The 27,769-nt window shown below is 38.4% G+C and overlaps 1 protein-coding gene across 2 annotated transcripts in view; it reads left to right on the plus strand.

Annotated features, from left to right (window-relative positions):
- Positions 1–714: 714 nt before the first annotated feature.
- The window catches only part of LOC113450997 (vomeronasal type-2 receptor 26-like), a 53,094-nt gene continuing 26,039 nt past the window's right edge, over positions 715–27,769 (plus strand). For both annotated transcript variants that reach the window (XM_087917744.1, XM_087917742.1), the window contains exons 1-2: positions 715–847; positions 12,067–12,182. In XM_087917744.1, coding sequence (XP_087773870.1) covers positions 12,069–12,182 — 114 coding nt within the window. In that variant the 5' untranslated portion in view covers positions 715–847; positions 12,067–12,068. The remainder of the gene's footprint in view (positions 848–12,066; positions 12,183–27,769) is intronic.

A 27,769-nucleotide genomic window follows, 5' to 3' on the forward strand; every position in this document is an offset into this window, starting at 1 on the left:
TTTTTCATTTAGAGCCATGGCAATGTGGAATGCTCTATTACCAAAGGTAGGAACTAATCTCATTTTGTTGGCCTTCTGGATGAATATCAGAACTTGGTTCTGCTGGTTGTCCTGGGGCTCCAAGAAGAGTGCTCACTGCTGGAGATGGTTAATGGGGGCAAAACAAACTTCTCTCCTGCCTTCCATTCCTTGGTTTTGGTGTCCTTATACGTTTTAAAATTTTAACTGATTTTATATTTGTCTTTTATTTAGCCACATAGTCACCTTATCAGTGAGATGGGTGGGACATAAATTAATAAATAAAGAAATATTAAACAATCATGATTTTTAAAATATTTTCTTCAAACACCAGAGTGAATACTAATATTTCCCTTCTTATTTTACTTATTGAGTAGACACTGCCTATTTCAGTGTGTACTGAGAGCTGCTCCCCTGGTAATTTCAAAAGAAAGCAGGAGGCGAAGCCGTTTTGCTGCTATGATTGTCATCCATGTCCCAAAGAGAAAATATCAAGCCAGAAAGGTAAGAGGCAACATGAACCAAATTGCATTACAGCTCTACAGAAAGCTGAGTTATATTATTTTGTTTGTTGAGAGACTATGCTGTCCTCAGAACTCGGGAGAACCGGTATTGATAATTTGGCATGGGTGGCCAAACATGTAGTGACTTCTGGCTGGCCACGCCCCTGAACTGGTTCCCGGTCGCAGCTTGCTCACTTGTCCTGCCCTACACTCACCCTGCCCAGTCACTCCTCAGTCCACGCTGGGTCCTCGTGGCTTAACCTGCTTTCCCACATGGTGCCTGGCCGTATGTCCCAATTGAGCAGCTCTGATCTTCCTGCTGAAAGGTAACCCTGCAAGTTGTGCTAGCCCTCCCCAGCATCCCCGGAGCTTGCTTTCCCTACCATCCCCTGAGCTTGCCAAGCCCCCCCATTCCTGGGCTCGCTTGGCTCACTTCGTTGCTGGCGCGGCCTAGCTAGCATGTGTGTGTGCGCGAGTGTGTGTGTGTGTGTGAGAGAGAGCTGGAGTGTGGGGGCGCCACCCATTTCTTCCTTTTCCCCCACTCGCTGCTGACTGGAGATCGTCCCAGACCAGCCAGGTGTGTGTGTGCATGCACACGCGTGTGTGTGTTACAATGCTATCATGTTTCCCCCTAGTTCTTCTTCCCTCTGCTGGTAGATGCTTCTTTTCTTCTTTTGGAGAAAAAACATTACGGTTCCTTTCCCTACAAACTATGGAAATTGGATGGTTAAAAAAAAAAATCAGGATGATGGCTTTATCTTTGTGAGTGTGTTTGTATTTGTATGAAGGTGAAAGAAATCCCCCCCTCTCATTGCCACAGCTCCTTTCATTGCCTCAGGCTGTCCCTGATAAACAAGCTGGCTGGTTAGAGCGTTCCCTCCCCCTCTCTTCTAAACTATTCAGACTCTAAACTACTGGGCTGACATTGATGACATTTTTCTTTTGATGAGGCTATCTCTTCCATCTGCAATCACACTGCTGTCGGGCAAGGATTCCACTGAGCCCAACAGTTTCATTATTTATCATGTGTTAATATTTTACACTGTCCCTTCACTACATCTAGAGTGATTTTACTGCCTTTTTTTGCCCAGGGCTACCACATATTTTTCAGGTATTTATAACAATGTTTAGTCCAGAGCATAAATATGTGTGTGTTTATTTTGCACATCAGGTTGCATAAGTCCAGCTTAATATGCTATTTCTCATATGTGATATTTTGTATACATACAGAGAAAGAAGCACTCTTATGATCTTTGACTTAGGCTTGCTGTCAAACATCAGCCATAATAATTACTGTTTTGAACAATATTCAGGTTGTATTACATGAATGGTTATTTTAAATGTGGAATTATGAAATAAATTTGAGTAGAGATCCTGGGAAAGTGTCAGAATAACAGAATAACACTTAGAGGGACCTTGCGAGAACCCTATACGATTTCAGAGAAATGGCTCTCCAGTCATTTCTGAAAAACTTCCAGTGATTGAGCACCCAGAACTTCTGGAGACAAGCAGGTCCACTGGTTAATTGTTTTCACTGTCAGGAAGTTTCTCCTCAGTTTTAGGTTGCTTCTCTCTTTGTTCAGTTTACATCCATTGCTTCTTGTTTGTGTTCTGCTTCTTTGGAAAATATATTGCCCTCACTTCTTTGTTGCAGCCGTATAAAGCCCGTTGCCTATCACACTCTTGGGCAAAGCATGTGAGCCATTTCCTTCTTTCAGTGATCCATGAAAGTACATCTATAGTATGTAGATAATAAAGTCAAAAAAAGGTGAATAATATTTTTACAAAACTATAGATATGTTGAGGCTGGGTGTGATAAGGAATAGTTGGGAGGGGAGGGGCCAGCCGAGGCATCCCTTGATGTGAGTGACATTGAGTTGGCCATGCCCTCCCAATCACATGATCACTAAGCACACCCACCTAGTCACATGACCACCAAGCCACACCCACCAAATAAGCCATGCCCACAGAATCGGTACTAAATTTTTTTGAATCCAACCATTGCCTCAGAAGGAAGGATTCTTTTACCAGCTGAAAAGAAGACTTAAAGCAGGCTTGTCCAACCCGCGGCCCATGGGCCCCATGCGGCCCAGGTCGCCTCGTAATGCAGCCCAGTGCCCAACCCAACCATTGTGCCACAGCCAGCGAGAAGGAGGAGGAGAGGCAGGCGCGAGGCGGGGCGAGGCGAGCGCCAGGCCAAGCAGCAAGAGAAAAGGTGGGCGCCGTCAGAGCGCCACCTCCTGCTGTTACTGCCGCCGCTTCTGCCCCTGCCACCCCCTCTGCTTCTGCCCCTGCCGCCACCCCCTCCGCTTCTGCCCCCGCCGCCACCCCCTCCGCTTCTGCCCCCGCCGCCATCCCTGCCGCTTCTGCCCCGCCACCCCGCTGCTTCTGCCCTGCCACTGCTGCTGCTTCTGCCCCCACCGCCGCTGCCCCCACCGCCGCTGCTTCTTCTCCCGCCGCCACCCTGCCGCTTGCCCCCGCCGCCACCGCTTCTTCTCCCACCACCGCTGCTGCTTCTTCCCCACGCGCCGCTGCCCCCATGGCGGGGAAGAAGCAGCGGCTGGCAGGGGAAGAAGCGGCGATGTGGCGGGGGTGGTGGCGGGCAAAACGGCAGCGGCAGAAGCAGCAGCGGTGGCGTTGAAAAGCGGCAGCGGTGGCGGGAAGAAGCGGCAGCGGGGTGGTGGCGGCAGAACGGCGGCGGCAGAAGCAGCAGCGGTGGCGGGGAAGAAGCGGCGCGTCGGGGGCAGAAGCGGGCGGGGCAGAAGCAGCAGCGGTGGCAGGGGCAGAAGCGGTGGCGGGGGCAGTGGGGGCAGAAGCAGCAGCAGTGGCGGGGCAGAAGCGGCGGGGGCAGCGGTGGCGGGGCAGAAGCAGCAGCGGTGGCGGGGCAGAAGCAGCAGCAGTGGCGGGGCAGAAGCGGTGGCGGTGGCGGGGCAGAAGCGGTGGCGGGGCAGCGGCGGTAGGGGCAGAAGCAGCAGCGGTGGTGGGGCAGAAGCAGCGGGGGCAGTGGCGGCAGGGGCAGAAGCAGCAGCGGTGGCAGGGGAAGAAGCGGCAGTGGGGGCAGAAGCAGCAGTTGCAGCAGGGGCAGAAGCAGTGGTGGCGGCGGGGCAGAAGCCTTCCCCGCCGCTGCTTCTGCCCCCCGCCGCTGCTGCTGCTTCTTCTGCTTTCCAGTCCTGCCTCATCCAGCCAGGCTATTTGCAGGAGGAGAGGTAGGCGTGAGGCAGGCGAGCTTTCTCCCCACCTCCCCCCGCAAAATTTGGCCGGAAAATAAACTGTGATAAAAAAACTGCGATAAAAAAACCGTGATAAAAATAAATAATTTTTAATAAATAATTAATAATAAATAATAAAAACATCTCACTAACTTTATTTCCAAATAAATTTAATATGTTAACTATGTTTTCTATGGTTTTTTGGGATGATCGGGTATCGTTACTGTTATTTTATTTTATGTGCGGCCCAAACCAAATTTTCATCTTCTAATGTGGCCCAGGGAAGGTGAAAGGTTGGACACCCCTGACTTAAAGCAAAGAGTTAAGCATTTAACTATGGCTCTTGTTTAACAAACAAACAAAAAGAAGCAAACAATTAACTGAATAATTAAAATAATATTGAAACTCCCAATTTCCCTTACATTGGGATTATTTTGTCATTTCTGTAACTCTGTATTATTTGTTCTCCCGTAAAATCTGTGCCATATAAATGCATTGAAGATATATGGAAAAGAGGCATATCCGTAGCTCTTTTCCTTGAATGTTACTTGCATTTATGGATATGAACACACATTTTATCCCACAGGAATGTACAAAATGAACAAAATTCAGTAAAAATGAAGTGATAGAAGCACATTCCTATTATGTTTATTTTTATTTATATTATTCACAATAATAATCAGTAAGCACTTAGACCATTTCACAAAGCTTTCCAGCCCTGTCTAAGCAGTTTACGGAGTCAGCCTATTGCTCCCAACAATCTGGATCCTCGTATTACCTACCTCAGAAGGATGGAAGGCTGAATCAATACCATTAAAAAGATATTGTAGCAGGTTGCTTCCAAAAAAAGAAAATATGCAATTGTACAACCATACAAATATATAGTTAATGTGTACAATAGATAAGAAGTATTAATAATATTAGAAATATTAACTAGAATCCTATGGAGATAATTGCCCTGTTAAAATCCAAATTTAAGGCTAGTAAGTTAGAAGGAGGGTGGAGCTGACGTCGCGACGGTACGGCTTGCAATCTTGGGGCTCTGAGATTGCAGCCGATATCTTCACCCCTGGTTGGTCCAAACAGACCTAAACCGTCCCGTAGAGATGGTGACAGTGAAAGGCACATCCTGTGGATCCCAGGGACGCTGCAAAATCCCTGGTTGATTCAGGAGAAGTCCCTTTTGCTGGCGGCGGAGAGGCAGCCCCAAAGTTCTGAAGTTGGGACAGTTCTGGAAAGGAAGAGATTGAAAGAGAAAGTGTGTCAGCTAGGTGAGATCTTTTTTTTTTTTACTAATATTTTGAGATTTGAAAGGACACTCTAAGAACAAGAAGAAATCTGTAAGATTCTTGACAAAATTGGATAAGTGGTGATTTTTAAAGAGGGATGTCAAAGTGAGGCTTGGCTTTTTATTCTTTTACTTTTTTTTACTGGACTTTTATTGCGACTTAGCAGTTGTTAACTGGACTGATTTTTCCTTTATATATATTCTTTTTTTTCTCTTCTCCTTTTTGATTTTTCAACTTTTTAGATTAGAGGCTCCCTTTAGTTATTTTTCTATATGTATGTATGGAAGTATGTATGTATGTATGTATGTACTCTCTTTTTCTTTTTTTTAACTTCTATTGCATTTTCCCTGGGAAAGGCGGGGGGGAGTGAGAACAAAGAAACTTTGTAACACTGCCAACTAGAGGCTTGAAAATATTTTATTTGAAGTTGAGAGAACTCTGAAAGACTCCTTTTCAAGGACATTGCAACTTGATAAGATAGAGGGAAGAGCATGGGTGAGTGTTATTACAGGTGTTCTTCTGGACTCCTATCAATAACTAAATACTTGAAGCTTGGCTTTGAAGCTTGTGGAGTTATAACAAGAGCCTTGGATAATTAAATAAAGTGCAGTGTATTTTTTTTTAATTTTCTTTTAGTTGTGCTACCCCCCCCTTACCAGTTCTATTTTAAACTTTTATTTTTGTAATATTTTTATGTTCCCTTTTATCTTAAAGGGAAAGCCTCAGAATTTTTCCTTTCTCTTTTTTTATTGTGACTTTTGCTTCTTCCATCCATGTTTTTGGTTTATTCTTATGGTTGGTTTTTTTTTATTATAACTGAGATTTTTCAATTGGATTAAGGTGTGAAGAACCTGAAGAAACTTTTCTTTTATTTCTTTTTCAGTCTCTTTATTTTTTTCTTATTATTATTGGGCCTTTTTCTTCTTCCTATTTTTATCCATTATTTTGGATTACAACCGACTATTTTCTAATTGGATTAACATTTAGAAGAACCTGAAGAATTTTTTCTTTTCTTTCTTTTCTTACTAATATTGGGCTTTTTACTTTTTACTATTTTTATCCTCCATTTTGGATTATAATTGACTACCTTATTAATTGGATTCAGATTTAAAAGAATTTGAAGATTTTGAATTGTTGAAAATGAGTAGGAAACTCATACCTTCTGGTGCCTCAACCCCTACTTCCACCTCCCCATCATCTGGAGGACAACGTTTAATCCAAACAATGTTAAAGAAAGATAAAGAACAAGAAAAAGTGACTCTACAGATGATTATGCAAGGAATTCAAGATCTTAAGACAAAATCAGACACCATTGAAAAGAGAACAGAGAATATTGAACAAAGAATAGAGAACATTGAGCAAAGAACAGGGAAGACTGATGAAAAAATTAAAAATATTCAACAAATGATGGCGAAGTATGACGAGAGATTCCAAAAAATTGAAGAAGATAAAGGAAGAGAGGAGAAGATTGGAGACATTGACAGCAGACTAACAGTGGTTGAACAAGATAAAAGTGGGATGCTGAAATGGGAGATGGACAGGTCAGAATTCTATCTCAGATTTCAAAATATAGAGGAAGAAAAAGGACAAAACTTAGTTGCGATAATGATAGAAATTCTTGCTGAAGCCTTGGAAATAACAGAGGAAAAGATGATGGATGGATAGATGAGGTGTATCAAGTCTTTACAAGATATGCGATGAGAAACAACTTACCAAGAGAAGTTCACATCAGATTTACAAAAAAAGCCATTAAAACACAAATATTACAAGTGGCAAGAGAGAAGACGTTGAAATATAAAGGCAAGGAGATTGTGGTTTTAAAACAAATATCTAGAAGAGTGAGAGAGATGAGAAGAGAATATCGATTCCTGACTAAAATGTTATTGAAAAAGGAGGTGAACTATAGATGGCTGATTCCAGAAGGATTAATGTTCACATGGCAAGAACGGAGACATAGAATTGATTCAATTGAGAAAGCAGAACTTTTCTACGCATAATTTTTTGGAAGGAGAGAGGAAGAGGCAGAAAAAGAGGTCTCATTAATTGAATTCCAAGAGGACCAAATGGGGACTGAAAAAGAAGAAGGCACAGTAGGTGGACAGGTGGAGATCAAAGAACCAAGATCTACGAGAGCTGCCAATCCTAATTATAAAATATAATCATGGAAGAGAAAAAATTGATTACAATGAACATATATGGACTTAGCTGTTAAAAGGAGGAAAATTTTTCATAAATTAGAGAAATTAAAATTTAATATAATTTGTCTACAAGAAGTACATATTAAAAAACAGTATGAACAATTGTTGTTACAGTCAAAATTAGGGAAAATATTCACTTCTTTGACTCAATGTAAGAAAAGAGGAGTGGCTTTTTACATTAAAGAGACTATTCCAGCAAAATTGATTTATACTGATGAGGATGGAAGAGTATTAATGGTGGAAATAATGGACACTCCTGATTGCAATTTATGCTCCGAATGATAAACAAGAAGAATTCTACAAAAAATTACATTTGAAAATAATTGGATTGGACTATGTTAATATAGTTATGATGGGAGACTTTAATGGAATTGCAGACAATAAATTGGACTATACAGCAACAATAATAAAGCAAAATAGAAAAACTCTCCCTAAATCCTCTTTTAAAATGACAGATGAATTAAATTTAAAAGATATATGGAGAGAAAGAAATGCTAAAACTAAACAATATACTTTCTATTCAAATAGACACTTATCATGGTCCAGATTAGATATGATATGGATCTCAACAGAACTAATATCTAACATTCAAGAAATAAACATTGAAACAAGTACTTGGGCAGACCATAATCCAATGACAATTAAATGGAAAGGACAAAAAAAAAAAAGATCAAGATGCACGTTAAATAATACTCTTAAAGGAAAAAGACTTTGCACAATGGATGGAGAAAGAATTGGCCTTTTTTTTTTAGAGAAAATAAAAAAGAAGATACTTCAATACAGAATGTTTGGGACACAGTGAAGGCATATGCTAGAGGCTTGATAATAAATTATATAAGAAAAAAGAATATCAAGAAAAGGCAAGCCATTAAAGTTTTAGAAGATGAGCATAAAAGACTTGAAAAAGAACTATAGAAAATGCCACAGAAAAAATATATTAAATTAAAATTGGACATAATTAAACATAAAATGGGTCTAATCGAGAAAGAAGAATTGGCACAGAAAATTAGAAGTGCTAAACAGAACTATTTCGAAGATGAAAAAAAAAAACCAGGCAGATGGTTAGCATATAAATTGAGAAAGGAGAAAGAATCAAGGAAAATATTACAATTAATAAATGAACAAGGCCAAGTTTGCTATGGTAATAAAGAGAAAAAGGAAATTATTTGAGACTTCTACGGGCAACTGTATAAGCAAGAGAATATTGATGAGGAAAAAGTCAAACAGTATCTACAGAATGCTAATCTACCTAGGATACCTAAATGTTAGAAAGTAATATAACAATGATGGAATTAACTGAAGCACTTAAGAAGCAAAACAGTGGGAAAGCACCAGGTCCAGATGGGCTCCCGGCAGAATTTTATAAAACACTACAAGAATCATTGAGCATTCCATTGCTAGAAGTCATGAATGAAGCTATGTTAAAGAAGAGGATACCTAAAACATGGTTAGAAGCTTATATTACACTTATTCCAAAAGAAGAGGGTGATCCATTGCAAATCAAGAATTATAGACCTATTTCTTTACTAAATGCAGACTATAAAATTTTTGCTTCAATTTTGGCAGAAAGACTTTAAAAATACTTAAATAACTTTATTCATCCAGATCAAAATGGATTTTTACCAAAGAGACAAATCAAGGACAATATGAGAGTAATTTTGGACACTTTGGAATATTATGAGGCACATCCCGAAAAGCAAATGGCTTTGATATTTTTAGATGCCCAAAAGGCATTTGATAATGAGAATTGGAGATTTATGTTATTATTATTGGAACAGATGGGTTTTGCCAGAAAATTTATTCAAGCAATAGAAGCCATATACCATAAGCAAACGGCAAAAGTAGTGATAGAGGGAGAATTCACAGACTCTATTAATATAAGAAAAGGTACAAGACAAGGATGCCCGCTATCACCTTTGCTATTCGTATTGACTTTGGAAATGTTGAATAGAAATATTAGAGATGATAAAAGTATAAAGGAAATGAAAATTAAAAAGGGGGAATTTAAAGTGCAAGCCTTTGCGGATGATCTGGCTTTTATCTTGGAAGACCCTTTAGAAACAGCTCCAAAACTATTGGAAAAGATAGAGACATATGGTGAGGTGGCAGGTTTGAAAATAAACAAAGATAAAACAAAGATTTTGACAAAGAATATGCTGTTAAAACAAAGAGAAGAACTGGCAGACCTATTGAAAATTCAGGTTACGAATAAGGTCAAGTATTTGTGAATATATTTGACACCAAGATGTAGTACATTAAAAGAGAACAATTACATCAAACTTAAGCAACAGATAGCCTCAGACTTGATGAAATGGGAAAATTTACAATTGTCATTAATAGGGAGAATCTCAACAATCAAGATGAATATCCTACCCAGAATCTTATACTTATTTCAAACAATACCAATTAGGCTTGGAAAAGCCTATTTTGAAGATTTAAATAAAATTGTGTTGAAGTATATATGGTAAGGTAAAAAAGCAAGAATAAAGTTAAAACTTTTACAAGATGCCAGAGTTAGAGGAGGTTTTGGTTGCCTAATTGGGAACTGTACTACCAAGCTGCAAACTTGATGTGGGCCAAGGAATGGATAACACTAAGAAAGACTAGATTGTTGACATTAGAAAGACATTATTTGTTGTTGGGTTGGCATGCTTTTTTATGGTATAAGGGAACTAAAACACAGGGTTATTTTAGAAGACATCATATAAGGGAGTCCTTGTGGTTGAATTGGGAGAAGATTAAAAGACAACGTTATTTGAAAATTCCAGTTTGTTTATCGACCATTGAAGCATTTTCCTATCCTATAATTTATAAGAAGGAACAAACAGTTAGATATGGGGAAATACTGGATGAAAAGGGTGAACTTAAATCAATGCAAAACTTAGAGGAACAAGGTATAAAGATGAACTGGTTTTCATATGCGCAAATACATTCTAGGTATGATGAAGATTTTAAGACAGAAGGATTTTATGATAAATTGACTGATTTAGATAAGATTTTGACAGGTACTGATGAAAAGGTGATTAAAAAATTATATGGTTATTTATTGGAAATTAAATTAGAGGAAGAACAAGTTAAAGAAACCATGATTGCTTGGGGAAAGAATTTTGGATATGGGATTGATCTAGAGAAATGGCAAGAACTGTGGTCTCAAAATTATAAAATGACAATGTCAACAGCTTATAAAGAAAATTTGTGTAAGATGTTTTACAGGTGGCACCTTCCCCCGATAAGAATAGCAAGAATGTTCAAGAATAAATCTGAAAAATGCTGGAAATGTCATCATATACCTGGCTCATATTACCATATGTGGTGGACTTGTGAGGATGCTAGAAATTATTGGACTAAAATTCACATGTGATTGGAAAAAATGATAAAGAAACACATAGATTTGAAACCAGAGATTTTTTTATTGGGAATCTTACCCGATACATACAGTAAAGATTTGAAATAACTGATTGTAAATGTATTAACAGCGGCTAGGATTGTATTTGCTAAAAACTGGAAAAATGAGAAAATACCATTGCAGGAAGAAATTATTAAGAAAATATTGGAATGTGCTGAGATGAGTAGATTGACATTTGAAATTAGAGAACAAGAGGATAAACAATATTATGAAATTTGGGATCTTTTCTATCGATGGTTGGATGTTATGACTCCCCTTCAAAGTTCAAACGAACAAAACAGAAAGCAGCCGTTTCACAATTAAATCAAACAGAAAGAAGTCTTACAAGATAACGGCTGGCAGAAATCTCAATCCACAGCATAAATCTTTATTCTGTCTGGCAAACCAGTCCTGGCAATAAATCTCCAGTCTCAGAGCTTCTTGCTGTAACATCCTCACTCAATAAGTGTTCCTGGCAAATTGTACCAGCCCAGCTGTGTCCTTTTATACTCATTGAGGCAATGTGCTAATTTACTGACTCGCTCTCCTCCTTCGCTCCAGCTGATTTTGCCTTCTCAACCATCTTCTGTTCCTTACATTTAACCACAAATTTTCCAAGTTCTCATCTCCACTAGAAGACTCTCTCAAAACTTCCCTGTCAGCCATTCCCGGCTGTTGATCAGATAAGGAACCAGAGGAGGTCAAAGGTCCTGACAATTCTAATACATCAGGTCTGTCGTCCTTTGTCGCGTCCATTTCCTCATCCTGGTTACCAGTCCAATCACTGAGCCATGCCGGCTCATATTTTTCTGCCATGTCCTCCTCACTTGAACTCATCAGTCACAGGAGCTGAATCCAAGCCCGGAGCCACAACAGTTGGATGATAAAACATAATAAATAGATTATTTAGAATTTTAGATAATAATGAATATATAAAAAGACTTTTTTTCTTTTTTATTTGATATTATAATTATAAAATGTTTTTAGGATAGATTTGGTATGATTGTATGATTTGTTATTAAATAAACTAAGTAAATTATAGTTATCTCGTAAAGCATGAATAAATAAAATCATAGTCAAATGATTGTTTAATAGTGATACTAGGGTATATAATTTTCGATTGATAATATGAGTCATTATGTAATGTAATTGTAATTGAGACTACGAAATGGATGCACAAAAAAATTGGTAAACCATCGGACACACTGTTTGTACACTTATGGAAAAGTTGGATATTTTTAGGTTTTGTTTGTTTGTCTTTAAAAGCTAATAAAACTGTTTTCAAAAAAAAAAAAAGACTGGTAAGTTAGATGAGTAATGTCAGTGCTATTTTTGCTGTTAAGAAAAACAATTTAATATGCCACAATAATATTCATAGAATAATCACAAAACACAAGTAAAATTTTTGATATATGCACAAATGCATGTATGTTTATATATGATACCTGTGTATTTTAATTCCAGACATGGATGACTGTTCCAAATGTCCAGATGGTCAATATACAAATAAGAATCAAGATTCATGTCTTCCCAAGAGAATTTCTTTCTTATCCTTCGAAGAGCCAATGGGAATATGTCTAGTGAGTCTGGCAATGTTTTTTTTGCTCTGCACAGTTGTGGTTATGGCAACATTTTTGAAATATCACCATACTCCCATTGTCAAGGCTAATAACCGAAATCTCAGCTATGTTCTTCTCATCTCCCTCCTCCTCTGCTTCCTTTGCTCACTGCAGTTCCTTGTTGCACCAGGCAATATAATATGTCTCCTCCGACAAATTAGCTTTGGCATCATCTTCTCAGTGGCTGTGTCTTCTGTGTTGGCAAAAACTATCATTGTTGTCCTGGCTTTCATGGCCACCAAGCCAGGGTCCAGAATGAGGAACTGGGTGGGAAGAGGACTGGCTGCCTCCATTGTTCTTTCTGGCTCCCTGATTCAAACAGGCATCTGTGCAGTGTGGCTGTTCACATTTTCCCCTTTTCCTGACATTGACACTCATTCAGAAATTGAGGAAATCATACTTCAATGCAATGAAGGCTCATCTACCATGTTCTATTGTGTCCTGGGCTACATGGGCTTTCTGGCATCTGCCAGTTTCACGGTAGCATTTTTCTCAAGGAATCTCCCCAGCAGTTTTAATGAAGCCAAATGCCTCACATTTAGTATGCTGATCTTCTGCAGTGTGTGGATCTCTTTTGTTCCATCGTACCTGAGCACCAAAGGCAAATACATGGTGGCTGTGGAGGTTTTCTCCATTTTGGCTTCCAGTGCAGGTTTGCTTGTTTGCATCTATTTTCCCAAATGTTACATAATTATCTGTAGACCAGAGCTAAACAATAGGGAGCAGCTCATTAAAAGAAAAGGTTCATAAAATACAAACCAAACTTTCCTATAATGATTTCTCTATTTTAGAAGCATTTGTTTAAATCTCTAGTAAATTCAACACTGTATTTGAAAATGTTTAATTAATTTTCAATGTAGGAGTAAAACCCAGTCAAAATACCTCTCATTTAAGTAAAAATCTGAGATATTAAGAGGCCACAATTCTCTTTAAGCTTGCAAATTGGAATTTGAGGACCTATTGATTAGATTCATGCTATTGAAATAATTCAGACTTAATTTGAAAACATACACACAGAGAAAGAAAATAAGCACAAACTAACAAACTTTACAAATCTTTTCCATAGGAAAATATGAAAATGCCTACCTCTGCAACATTTTTTGAATGATGGGATTTTTTTTAAAGAAAAAAAGCAGAATAACCTCTAATAACTTCTAATACTAACCCCGACAGGTTCCACATCAAGAGCTTTTATACTAAGAAACATATCTGAAGCATTAACCAGTTATTCTAGGAATGATGGATTAGACATCACCAATTTGACTTGAATGAACTGTCATTGTATTCAATAGGTGTAGCATCCTACTAATCCATGTTTAAGTTTAACTTGAAATGATTTGGTGAGTTTTCTTTTTTTTTAGAAAAAACTTTATTGATTTTACTTTTTTAAAAACAACAACACAGCTACAAATTATATACAACAAAAAGACAAGCAGATCTTGGCATAGGCCAAGAGGGAAAGAGAGGAAGGCTTGAGAGAGGAAAGAGGGAAAGGTAAGGGAAGGGGGGGAAAGAGTAGGGAAAACAATTATAATAAAACCATATTTTTTGTGACTGTCTGTAAGGTCCTTTCTTCTTCAGAACTATCGTCGGCGGTGCTTTTCTTTATCTCTGCTTTGGAGGCCCTCAGCCTTAATTTTCCTAGAGGTGATCTATCTTTGGTTTAGCCAATTATACAAAGGATTCCAATTGCTATAATAGGTTGAGGGTTCTTTATTTTTTAATGCTTGGGTTAGTTTGTCCATTTCGGCACATTGTAAAATTTTCTGAATAACCATAAGTTCAGTGGGGATAGAGGGTAGTTTCCAGCATTGGGCAAATGCCAGTCTGGCCGCGGTTAAGATATGGATTGTAATATACTTCGATTTTTTGGATATTTGTTTATCAAAAATTCCTAGAAGGAAGGACTCTGGTTTGTACTCAGTTTGTTCCTTGGTTATTTCCTCTAGCCAGTGCCTAATTTTTTGCCAGTACTTCTGGGTTTCCTTGCATGACCACCACATGTGGAAGAAGGTACCTTCTATGTTTTGACATTTCCAACATTTGGGGCTCGTGTTGGGGTGCATCTTCGCCAATCTCGAAGGGGGCAGGTGCCATCTATAAAACATTTTATATGAGTTTTCTTTATAAGCTGCTGATTTCGTGATCTTAATGTTCCTGTTCCAGATCTTTTCCCATTCTGCTAGGGTAATGCTCCGACCCACGTTTCTGCTCCATGCAATCATATTTCCTTTGACAATTTCTTGTTCTAGTTCTGTTTCTAATAAATGTTTGTAAAATTTAGATATATTTTTTTTACTCGGTCCTAATAGAATTTTGTCTAAAGTCTGTAATTTATTGTAGATTCCAAATTCCTTAATGTCTTATTTGTATCTACTATGAATTTGAAGGTACACCCACTGATCAATTATAAATCCTTGCTCTTGTAATTCTTGTCATGTTTTCAGCTTTCCTTGTGGGTCTAATAAATTTTCGTACTTAATCATTTTGGTTATGTCCAAATTATTAGGGTGTACTATTGCTTCCATTGGAGATAGCCAAATCGGTATTTTTAGATAAAGTTTTTTACGTACTTTTTTCCAATTAGTTAATAAAGAGTCCCTGATAAGATGCCTATGGAAATATGATTGCCTGGGTTTCCCAGTTTCCCACAGAAAGGCATGCCATCCTTTCTGCATATCGTGGCCTTCTAATACTAGTGTTCTTTTGTTGGTTAGATTCACCCAATCCTTTATCCATAGTAGGGTGGCTGCCGTATGATATATTTCCCAGTTTGGCAGGGCTAACCCACCTCTGCTTTTCGCATCTTGTAGGGCTTTTATGTTAATTCTAGCTTTTTTCCCCTGCCAAATAAATTTCAACGTTATCTTGTTTAGTTCCATAAAAAGTTTTTTATTTAATTTGATTGGAATTGTCTGGAATAAATATAGAAATTTTGGCAGAATATTCATCTTAATCAAAGCAATCCTGCCCAATAAGGAAAGTTGTAATTTACTCCAGGAATCTAAGTCTTTCTTGGATTGTTGGAGAAGTTTGTCATAGTTGTTTTCTTTTAACGATTTGCTTTGTGGAGTTAGCCAAATTCCTAAGTATTTAATTTTTTTTGTCACCTGTATTCCCATTGTTGTCTCTAGCTCTTTATTCTGGTCTCCTGTTAAATTTTTAGTCATTAATTTCGTTTTTCCTCTGTTTATTTTAAATCCTGCGACTTCTCCAAATCGTTCTAGTTCTTCTAATAAGTTGTGTCCTTTTTCTATGGGCTCCTCCAGAAAAAAAACCAAATCATCAGTGAAAGCTTGTACTTTATACTCTTCTGATTTGATCCTCAGTCCTCTAATTCTCAAATTTTGCCTAATGTACATCAGAAGAGATTCTAGGGCGAATATGAAAAGCAGAGGGGAGAGAGGGCAACCCTGTCTTACCCTTTTTCTATTTTTATCGGGCCAGTTTGTTCCCCATTTATTAGAATATTTGCCTGTTGAGTGTGGTAAATTGTAGTGACGACGCTTTTTGAATCTGGTGCCGGGTTCATATTATATATTTTTTGAATTAAGAAATGCCAATTTAAATTGTCGAATGCTTTTTCAGCATCCAAAACATAAATGCAAATTGTTTTTCCGGATGGGCTTCATAGTATTCTGAAATGTCTATCACTGTTCTTAAATTATTCTTAATTTGTCGGTAAATGGGAGAAATCCATTTTGATCTTCATGGATATAAGTGTTTAAAACCTGTTTTAATCTATTGGCTATTATAGAAGAGAATAATTTGTAATCTGCATTCAGGAGCGAAATTGGTCTATAATTATTAATAAGTCTGTGGTCTAGGTCCTCCTTCGGGATCAGCAAATTAAGGCTCCCCTCCACGAGTCCGGCATCTTGGCTGCTAAGAGTACCTCATTAAATACTTCCAGCATCAGTGGTCCAATTTGTTCTATGATTGTTTTGTAAAGTTCTACCGGTATCCCGTCCGGTCCTGGTGCTTTATTGTTACTTTGCTTCTCTATTGCTGACTTCAGTTCGGACCATGTTATATTTTGGTTTAATAATTCTATCTCTTCCTCTCCAATTACTTTATCATTCGCTTCCTCCAGGTATTTCATTATTTTATCCTCACAGACTTCTTCTTTTTGTATAATTTCCCAAGTATTTAAAAGTGATCTCTTTTTTCTTCTCTATCTCCTCTTGCATATTGCCCCCTCGTCCATTAATTGGTGTATCAATCTTTTTTCTTTCGTTTTCTTAAGTTTGTGGGCTAACCATCTCCTGGCTTGTTTGCATGCTCAAAGTAGATTTGTTTAGTCATTTTCGGACTAATCTCCAATTTTTCTTGTTCCAGTAAATTTAGTTTGTGTTTAGTTGTTGTTAACTGGTTCTGTATTCTTTGGTTTTTGGGTTCTTTTGTAGTTGGGTTTCTAAATCCTTAATTTCTTGTTGTAGGTTACTTTGTTGGGCATACTTTCTCTTATTTCTCATAGCATTGTAAGAGATTGTTATTCCTCTTATAAATGCCTTTAATGTGTCCCATATATTTTGTTTTGAAATTAGATCATTATTATTTTCCTTTAAGAGGAAGTTCACGGTTGTCGGCTTTGCTAACAGCAGGGATTCGCCTTCTCTGCGATTCCTGCTGTGCTAGTCGCTTTGGTGCCTCCGATCCTGACGGATTTGAGGCTAAGGCTGCCCTTTGGGGCAGCTGAAGAGAGGGGGATCCGGACGGGGTGAGGAGCATCGCAAACCCCCCCAGCCGGCAATAACCCCCTTTTCTCAAGACGGTTCCAGCGGTGGTCTTTATGGCCACCATAAAGAAGCCGGCAATTGGATAATAAAGAATGCGCAGGAGGGAGAAGGAGTTTTTTTTTTTTTTTTAAAGAAAGTTTTTTCTTGGTCGAACTGGGACCTTAAGGATATATTTAACACCTGGGAAAGTAATGACTTGGAAGCTATTGTTCCCGATTGATGTTTTTAGCTGCGAAGAAAAGTGACGAACAGGGGAAGTTACTCTCCCTCCCTTATGGAATTAACAAATGGACAAGGAAAATCAGCCTTTTGGTAGAAGGTAAAACCTAAACTCCTTTGTTATACGTGGGAAGGGAGAGGCTTGCGATAAAATCAATTTTTACTCTAAGACTTTGCTGGAGGAGATGCCTTGAAGATAAAGAGAATTTTCTTTTCCCTAATTTGACTTCACCCCTAGAAGAGAAACTGTAAAAAGAAGAAGCTTTTACTCTGCCTGGACTGTCTGATGACTGTGGGACTTTGGGACGTTTGGGAACTGTTTTAAGCCTCGAAATAACTGATTGGTTTAAGAAGAGGATACAGAAAAGAAGAAGAAACTTTAAAATGGCTCTATCTCTTGATGAACTAAAAAAACAATATCTAAAAACAAAGAAAGAAGGCAAAGATGTTATGGGAGAAGCCCTTTGTTTCCTAGATATGGCGCTTGCTATGTGTCAGCAAATTAAACAACAGCTTGAAGAAATTGAGGAAGAAGAAGCCATTTTTAATGAACTAAACGGCGTGACTAAGAAAGAAAGGAGAAAGAGAGGAGCTTAAAAGGAAGGACTTAAGAAATAAAAAAATATTTATGAAAGAGAAAAAGAAGATGCAAAAACAACAGAATGCTAGAAAGCAAAAGGAAAGAGGAATGCAGAAAGGGGAAATTAAGAAGACAGAGGTTTTGAGAGGAGGGGGTAAAAAGTTTAGCGGGCTAAGAAGGAAAGGGAAAAGGGGGAAAAAGTTTCAAAGATATAAGACAAGATGGAGATAAAGAAATTTTTTTCAGGGATAATGGGTAATATATGGGGTTTTTTTTAAAAAAAGGGGGGGATTCTGCAAAGTACACATGAGTATTGTAATAGTGGTATTTGTATTATAAGTAGATAACCAGAACTTTTTAAGATCTAATAAAAGGCTAAAATATCAAGGTATAACTTTAAAAGGTTTAATAATGAATGATAATAAGTTTTAATAAAATACTAAAGGGAATGTTTAAAATATTAGTTTGAATATAGAGTTTAATGGATTGATGTGTTGATTGTTATGGATTTATTGTTGTAGTATTGGTTTTTGAAATAGTAGAATGTACTAAGCAGAATCTGATTGGGATTTAGGTGTTATTTTAAATTTTAACTTAGGGGAATGATAGAAAGGCATCATACTCCGATTAGTGATTCCAGGGGAAACTATTCTTTTTTAAACTGGAAATGAGACAGATGTAAATGGAGAAATGGACAAAAGATATAATTTTTTTTTTTTAAAAAAAGCAAGATTAAATATATAAAACAGAATTAAGATGAGGCAAAAGTGGAGAGGAGTTATATAATAGATATAGAATGGTAAATAAGATGGGTAATGGTATATAAGAAAAGCGTGAATACAACTGAGTCCATACAAAAAGAGGTAATCTGGGGCTGTTACTTTCTAGAAGAAAGTTTTATGTTTTTATGTCTGTGTTTTATGTGTGTGTGTTTAATTGAAAGTTAAATAATAAAATCTCGGAAGAAGACTAGATGAGAATAATTATAAACAAGCCAGAGGGAAATATAAAGTTGATGATTGGATAGCAGATAAATCAGAAAGGAAATATGATTGCATAATGATTAAAGAGAAACAATGTGGAATTTGGTAAAGGGAATTTACGTGTTTATATGGAAATGGGATAAATTATAAGTATGTGATATAAAGCAATATGTTACCTGCCTTGTAAGGATCTACAATGGAAAGAGGTTTTATGTTTTAATGTTTAATGATGTTTTGTCTTGTTTGTTTGTTTGTAAAATCAATAAAACTTGTTTAAAAAAAAAAGAGGAAGTTCAGTTGTTCTTTCAGTTTGTTAGTATATTCTTCTTCTTTTATTAAATGAGTGTTAAGAGTCCATCTTTTCCTTGGTTTTCTTCTACCTCTCCAGGTTATTTGAATTGGGTTGTGGTCAGCCCAGTCATTTGGTAAGATTTTGCTATCTTTGATTTCATTAATTAATTCACCGTTTATCCAAGCCATATCTATTCTTGTCCAAATTTTGTGTGGGTTAGAATAATAAGTAAACTGTTCTTTTTTTGGGTTTAATTTTCTCCAGATATCTACCAGATTCATTTCATTCATCATATCCTTACATGGCTTAGAGAATTCTCTTTTTCCTTTTTTGTTCTTACTCCTGTTACTATGATCCTTCTGGTAGTCAGCAATAGAGTTAAAATCGCCAATCAGGAAAATCAATCATTGACTTCCGGTGGCAGGACAGGGACGTCCAGAGGTGGAGAAGCCCAGCTGTGGGTTTCGAACACCTCTTCTCGCGTTTGGAGGGATCCCCAGTGGATACATGAAACCCATAGAGCTTCGTGTCAGAATAGAAGACCCCCGGGTTGCTGTCTGGGGGAAGGCAACTCCCCAGCAATGAAGGAAGAGCCTCTGAGACCAGCGCGATTGAGCCAGCTGCCAGCTAATGGCGGCTCCAAAGTCCGGTCTATCACTGAACTGACGAAGCAAAAAGTGACAGCCTGAAGGATCTGAGCAGAAAAGGGCAGAAGGACTACAAAAGCCATGAGAGAGATCGGTCTGACTCTCCCTGTTTCATTGTGAGTAACAGTGGGGGAAGCTGGAGACAAGCGGCTAGAAAAGCAGTTTGAAAAGTGAAAGGGGGATAAATGCGGATAGAATGGCTTGACACTTAAAGTGAAAGTGTGGATTGGAGCGTTTGGAAGAAGATTGTCGAGGAGAGAAAAAGGCGGTGGGAAATTTAAGAAGCTCGGGAGTGGATTGCCATCTGGGATCAGCGCCTGAGAAGACTAGAAGACTAGGAGAGGATTATAGCTGCGAAGGAGGGCAGAGCGAGTGGTAGAGAGCGAGATAGCGATGCACTGACTTTTATACGCAAGGTCCTTTCCTTTTAGCATCATTGCCTACAAAACTGATTTCTAAAGTGATCGATATGACGAGGATGCCCAAAGTGACTGTGGACTGACAATTGCTGGCAGAAGGGAAGAAGAAGAGGGAAGAAGAAGAAGGAAGAGACAGACGGAAGCCTGGCAAAGACTGATCGCTGAGTGCTGACAGCAATTAGTCAGCACTTCCTCCCCCTGCTCCCTTGGTGCACCCAGGAGGAAAGACTATAAGACTAAAACGCCAGCCCCAACTCAGACTTGTTTTTCTATGGAACTAATCCCACAGATACGTGCCTAGTGATTCCCCAAAATTGAAAAGACCCTTTTCCTCCTGCACTCTTTCTCTCTCTCCCTTTCTCTCTTGGTCTTTCCTTTCTTTCTATAATAGTTATAAATACAAGTATAAAGGCAAACTGCTGGTTATAATTATTAGGGTTTACTGATTAGACTCTCTTGAATATACAAAAATTTTAAGGTCTGTTAAATAGGGTTGTCTCAGATGAATTGGAACCTTAAATATTAATATACATTATAGGACAAAGGTATATATAGAGTGAGAAATTCTAGGGTTGGTTGTTTGCTTTAAACAAGTTTGATTTGATATGGTAATGATTTATTAGGGGTAAAATACAACTAACTCTGGTATATGAACTTAACATAGAGAATAATACATAATACATAATATTTGATTACATTCTATTGTATAGCATCTATTGTATAGTATTGTATAGTATCTGATAACACTCTATTGAATTGGAATTTAACTTGCCTAAATGACAGATTGGGCCGAAGAAAGAAATCTAAAATAACTTGGTGTGTAAGCTTAGCAAATAGACTTGTAATCACACTTAAAGGGCTATTACATCGAATGGTGATTTGGGATAATATTCTTAACATTGTCCAATTGCAAAAACAAATCTTATCAGAGATGACTTCCACAACAACCACGGCCCTGAAAACGGGAAGGAAGAACACCCAGACCTTGATGACAACTCTGCCTCCCCAACAACGCAGAAAACTATAGAAGAGACCTTGACAGGAGAAAAACAACCGACTGTCACTAATGCCAATCTACAAGCGACATTATTATCCCTGCAAGAATCAATGTCTAGAATGCAGGAGATTATGATTAGGAATCACAGTGAGACCAGAGCTGATATTAGCGAACTGAAGGAAGAAATGGGTAAATTAAAAGAGGAGATGAGAGCATATATACAGAGAGTTGAAGATAAGGTTGGGACAATGCAATTGGCCATGGAAAGAACTGAATTAAAAATAAAAGAAATAGAGAGGAGGACAGAACAAGTGGAGAGGAACCTAGAAAGGACTGAGGAAGACTTTAAAAATGTTAATAGAGAAATGGAAGTTTCCTTGGTCCAACTTGAGATGGACAGAGCAGCTGCATACCTAAGGTTCCAAAACGTGGAGGAATCCAAAAATGAAGAACTAGAGCAATTAATGGCAGGTTTGTTGGCTGAACTAGTTGAAAAAGAGAAAGATGACTTACTCAAAGAATTCTATAGAGTGAACACCAGTTACGCAAGGCGTCACAAGTGTCCAAGGGAGATCCATATCCGCTTTTCAAGAAGATGCGTGAGAGACCTAATACTTAGAAAGGCCAGAGATGAGAGAATATTATATAAGGGCAAAGAGATCATAGTTCTTAAGCAGATTCCAAGAAAAGTGAGGGCCATAAGGCAAGAATATAAATTTTTAGCCAATTACTTAAATAAAAATGAAATCTCATTCAAATGGCTAATCCCAGAAGGGATGCTAATATCGTGGAAGGGAAGAAAAATTAAAATAGATTCAATAGAACAAGCACAAGACTTCCTAGAACAGCTAACAACCACGGAGGATCAACACACTAGGGAGGAAACCCAAAGGAACATGCAGGAAGATCGTAACTGCCATAGGAACAAAGAAGAAAGATCTATCCAAACTCAAGGGAAAGACAACTTACAACAAGAAAGAGAAGAAACAACCCCATATCAACCACAAGAAGAGAGCCATATAGTTATGAGACAAAAAGCGAGGCAGACTTAAGTAAATGGACGAAGGAAGGAAAATTCTTTCCATCAATATAAACGGCCTAAATTCAAGAGCTAAAAGGAAAAGGATTCTAACCAAACTAATAAAACAAAACGTTGATATAATTTGCATACAAGAAACACACATTAGGAAAAGTGAGGAGAAATTCCTAGATTGTCCGAAACTGGGAAAATTATTTACAGCACTAGCAGATAAACACAAAAAGAAAGGCATTGCAATCTATGTGAGAGATGACTTAAAAGCGGAGTTAATCTGGGCGGACCCTGAAGGAAGAACTCTGGTGGTACAAATCTCGATTAATGGCATTACATTTTTACTGGTAGTAATCTATGCCCCAAATGATGATCAAGGTAATTTTTTTAAACATCTCCACCAAAAAATAATAGATTTGGTGAGTTTTCAATTCAGGAGCAAGGCATGGTAAAGTTAGCCTTCATTTATTAAAATGGAAGTTGTTTTTACTTGTTCCCTCATCTGTACAGTATAGCAATACATTTCCTCCTTTTCCTGACATTGACACTCATTCAGAAATGGAAGAAATCCTATTGCAATGCAATGAAAACTCAGCTAGCTTGTTCTACTGTGTTCTTGAGTTGCCTGGGCTTTCTGGCAACTACCAGTTTCAGTGTTGCTTTTTTCATTTGGAAGCTCCCTGGCAGTTTCAATGAGGCCAAATGTCTCACATTCAGCATTTTGATTTTCTGCAGTGTGGGGATTTCTCCTTTTTTCTATCTTACCTGAGCATCAAAGGCAAATACATGATGGCTGTGGAGGTTTTCTCCATTTTGGCCTCTAGTGCTGTGTTGCTTTTCCCAAATGTTACATTATCATTGTTTTGCCACAGCTTAACAATAGAGAACAACTAATTAAGAGGAAAAGTTAATATATAACTAAACTCTTCTTTAATTATTTCTGTCTTTTGTCAGCCTTTGTTTAAAGCTGTAATAATTTTGCCACTATTTTTGGAGAGATGGAAATTATTAGATGAGTTTTCAGTATGGGAGCAAAGTCTGGTCATATTAGCCCTCATTAAGTTTTAAATGAAATCTCAAAAATTAAAAAGCATGATTATTGTTAAGCTTACAATTTTCATTCTGTAGAGAAATTGATTTGATTCAGATTGCTTAAATGACTAAGACTGTATCTTAACTAGAAAGGACACACTATAAACATATTACTCATAGCCTATAATGTGAAAGCATGAAAGTTCTTTGCTTGGCATCAGTTTTTGGAATGATTGAATTTTTTTAAGACAAAGAAGCGGTTATGACTGCTGCAATTAACATTTGAAGGGGAAAGGATGTTTTGAAACATACATGTTTACAAATATTGCTTATCCTTTTGAAAAAAATAATAATAAATGAAGGTGTATATACAGTAATGAAGTTTTCTTATTTTACAACATTCTCTAAATATGTTTTCTGTATTAAAAAAAATAGAACAGGATTTATTTTTATTTAAAACCATGACCATGTTATAAGTATCACATATTATAGCTGATAGTGACTGGCCCAAAGTTCCCTAGTTGTTTTTGTACCTAAGACACGAGTAGAGCTCCTGCAACTATAAACTGCCCAGTTATCCTACCATAAGATGGGTTAATCTTATAAATCAATAAAAATAAATAAACTCACCATTTCATAGCTTATAAACTGATGCTTATAAATTTATAAGCTTATAAACTGCCATAAATTCCCAGACTGGTAGAAAATTATTTCAATCTATATACCAAATTCCTAGATTGCTAGGGCATGGAAGTTGCCACACCCACCACCACCCAGATGTCCTCACTTCCCCTAAACATTTATTTGCCTACCTGATTTCCAGCTCCATCACATTTTTCTGTCATGTTTCTCCATAGCTTTTCTTGCTGTTGTGTGCAGGGAAACAAAAGGGATTGTGTGCAAGGACTAAAAAAAAGTTCTATCAATCAATTCCAACTTCACAAGAATTTTTTTTTTTTTGAAAGAAGTTGGAATTGATTGATTCAATTTTTTGGCCTTCCCTGTACACAATGGCAAGAAACACAATGCAGAAATGGAACAGAGCTGGAAATCAGGTAGACAAAGACATGAGGGGAAAAATAAAGGTATCTAGGTGCCCATCTATCTCCAGAAGCTGCCTAGGCCCACCAAAGGAAAGGCTGACATGTACCAGCACTTAAACACAGCAGCATTTCAGCTTTGGCCAGGAAGGGGCAGCTGGCATGGGTGCTGTGGGCAAGATGACCACTTGCTTCCCTGATCTTCTGATGCTCTGCATGTACTTTGGCCCTGGGCTGCTGCCTTATGTGCAGGCCTTGCCTCCACTGCCTGCGACAGTTTTCACCTGAGTGATATGGTTGAAGGTTCCATCACTCCTCTTTTGGACTTTTTGGGGAGGGTTATTTTTTCTGACTGGAAGGAAGTTGAATAAAAACCAGACATGTTAAAATATTTGAATGTGCAGAGATGAATAGGTGAACATTGGTAATCAAAGAAAAAGAAGAAATGGAATATTATATGATATGGGATTTATTTTATCAATGGAGGGAAAATAGAACAAATTAAAATGAATTAGATGAATATATAAAGAAATAAGTTAAAATTGTTAAATAATAACAGATATATCCAATAATCACTATAAGAAAATGTGATCATCATTATATTGGTAACAAAAGTACCAACTATAATTGTAAGCACAAAATATATGTACCCAGTTGACACATGGTTTGAAATGAAAGATGGAATTATTGTAAGTATAAAATAAAAAACCTTTTCAAAAAAAAGAAAAAAAAACCAGACATGTTCTGGAAAACACAAACTTTCTGGAATACATCTAGCCCTTTGCAGAAGTCAATAAAAATTTAGGTACCAGTGAACTGGCTGTATCCCACCATTGGTTCCAAGTCCTAAATACAGCTATTCTGTGAAAGAGGAGAAGCTGAAGAAAAGATTACAAAGAGAAAAGAAACCCTCAGATATATTCTTCATGTTGGTTTTCAGTACTGAATTGCTCCATTGCATATTTTTACAAAAGACTACATCATTACTGTGAGGGTTGTGATAAAGAAACTATTAAAGAAAAGACTAAGACAACAGTAACAGAATCCCCCCCTTTCAATTTCCCCACTGTTAAAAATGCATCCTTCAATTTAAGGTGTAAAATAAAATATTTGGCATTTCTCTGCATAGATTCATTGAGATATTGTTAGTCTAAATTATGTATGAATTTACCTTTGACTTGAATGCTTGCCCATCTAGCTAATTTCTGTCTTTTCTGCAAAAAGAGTCTGAATCTGTGATTCAAAGGTTAATCACCAAGATGTAATTCAATCCAAATTGATATTCAATATTTGAGAAAAGTTTCAAGTGTTTATCATGAGAAAACATCAAAAAGTATTTTTCTTTGGTCAATGCTTCCTCCTCTCCTGCTTTCCCCTTGTTTTGACAAAATGATATGAAAATAAGATGTATAGTAGCTTCAAGGTAATTTTGCAATATTTACTTAAAATGTTTCTGTCTCTTTTCTGAAAAATAAACTAGCCAATGAGAATTAAACAGGGATCCAGCAACCAAAAACCTGCATTCAAAAATCACCTAAAACTAAAGTGCCATTAAAATAGTGCAGAAGATATTCCATTTGAAGTGAAAATCAAAACTTTCAAAACTGATTACAGTGAGTTCTTATTTTTCCTCCTCATGTTGCCATGAATGCAGGGGTGGGATTCTAGAAGAACTGGTTGTTACTGTTCCCAGTAGTTCAGAGAACCAGTAAATCGGGCCTCTGGTTGGTTCCTCTCTACCCGCTCCTCCACTCCCTGTCCAGTCAGTCCCTATTGCACATGTGCAACATCGTACGCATGTGCAACATGCCTGCAGTCTGCTTTTGCCCATCCGCCAGACCAGCTATTGCTTCCTGCCTTTCACTGCGGTGCAGCAAACAGATTGTAAGTCCCCCTCCCTTTGGGAAGCAGCTCCTGGACAGCAGAGAAGTAGCCCGGTTGAATCCTGTTTCTTTCTGTTGCCCAGGAGCCATTTCCCAAAGGGAGGGGGACTTGCAAACTTTTTGCTGTGCCAGGAGATGCTTTCCCAGTAAGAGCAGGTGAGAGAAGCAGCCCGGAGCCGACAGGAACTTCTCCACTGTTCATTCCAGCTGTGCAGCCCTGATCTGCCTGCTCACAGGTAAGCCTGTGAGTTGTGCTAGCCAATCCCCCACTGTCCCCAGGCCTTGCTCAGCCCTCCATGGGTCTCCCCAGTCCTCACCCAGCCATCCCTGGACTTCCCTGTGACTCCCTGGGCATCACCCAGCCCTCCAAAGGCCTCCCTGGTCCTCGCCCAGCTGTCTCTGGGCTTCCCTGTGGTTACCATGCCTCACTCAGCCCTCCCCAGCCCTCACCCAGCCATCTTGGGGCCTCCCCGTGACTTCTTGGTCTTCGCCCAGCCCTCTGTGGGCCTCCCCCATCTTGCATCCATCCTGAGCCTTCTCCCACCTGGCCCCCTGCTTCTTGACATGAACAGAGGCTGCTGGTTGGAGCACAGAGAACTGCAGTGCTGGGCTCCCAATTCTAGCTATGCCTCCCAAGGGCATAGCTAGAATTAGAAGAGGCTGCGTGCTTTTGGCAGAAAGAACCAGAGCTCCATGATGTGACAGCAACTACCACCTTACTTGTGCTCATCAAATATGCCAGGTGTTGCCCCAGTTCTTTCTGCCACAGCCACACAGCCTTTTATTCCAATTCAACTCCAACCAGCAGCTTCTGCTCATGTCAAGAAGCTGGTGGCCAGGTGGGAGGAGGCCAAGGTGGGCACTGTTTCCAGGCCAGTCCAGCCAGCGGATGGGCGAGCAGGCAGCCTTCAGGGTGATGCAGTGATGGCAGCAGCCAAAGCATGCCATGGCCATTCGCTTTCTCTGCTGTGCTGGGCTGAGCCTGAGCCTGAGAGGGGTGGTGGAGGTGCCCCGAAAGGGAGGGCAGGAACTCCCGGGGCTGTTTCCTACCTCTTCTCCCCACTTGGAAGGGAGGGCAGATGGGTGTTCTGGGACTCCTGCTTTTTTCATTCTCCCACCACCCACTGCTCTGAAGGAAGGAAGGAAGGAAGGAAGGAAGGAAGGAAGGAAGGAAGGAAGGAAGGAAGGAAGGAAGGAAGGGCAAGAAAGAAAGAGCAAAAAACAGCAAGAAAGAAAGAGGAAGGGAAAGAAATAAAGAGCAAGAAAAAGAAAAAGAAACAGGAAGAAAAAAGAGAAAGGAAGAAAGGAAGGGAGAGAGAAAGAAAGAGAGAGAGAAAGAAAAACAAATAGGAAGGAAGGAAGAAAGGAAGAAAGAAAAAGAAAGAGAGAGAGAGAGGAGGGGAGAGAAAGAAAAAGAAAGAAAAGCAGGAAGAAAGAAAGAAGAGAGGAAAGAAAGAAAGAAAGAAAGAAAGAAAGAAAGAGAAAGAAAGAAAGAAAGAAAGAAAGAAAGGAAAGAGGAAGAGAAAGAAAGAGCAAGGAAGGGAGAGGAAGGGAGAAAAAGAAAGAAAGAATGAGCAAGAAAGAAAGGAAGGGAGAGAAGAAGAAAAAAAGAAATAGGAAGAAAGGAAGGAAGGAAGAAAGAAAGAAAGCAAGAAAGAAAGAAAGAAAGAAGAAAGAAAGAAAAGAA

This window comes from Pseudonaja textilis, chromosome Z (assembly GCF_049901715.1).
Source record: "Pseudonaja textilis isolate UNSWEBS1 chromosome Z, rPseTex1.2, whole genome shotgun sequence".
NCBI classification, from domain to species: Eukaryota; Metazoa; Chordata; class Lepidosauria; order Squamata; family Elapidae; genus Pseudonaja; species Pseudonaja textilis.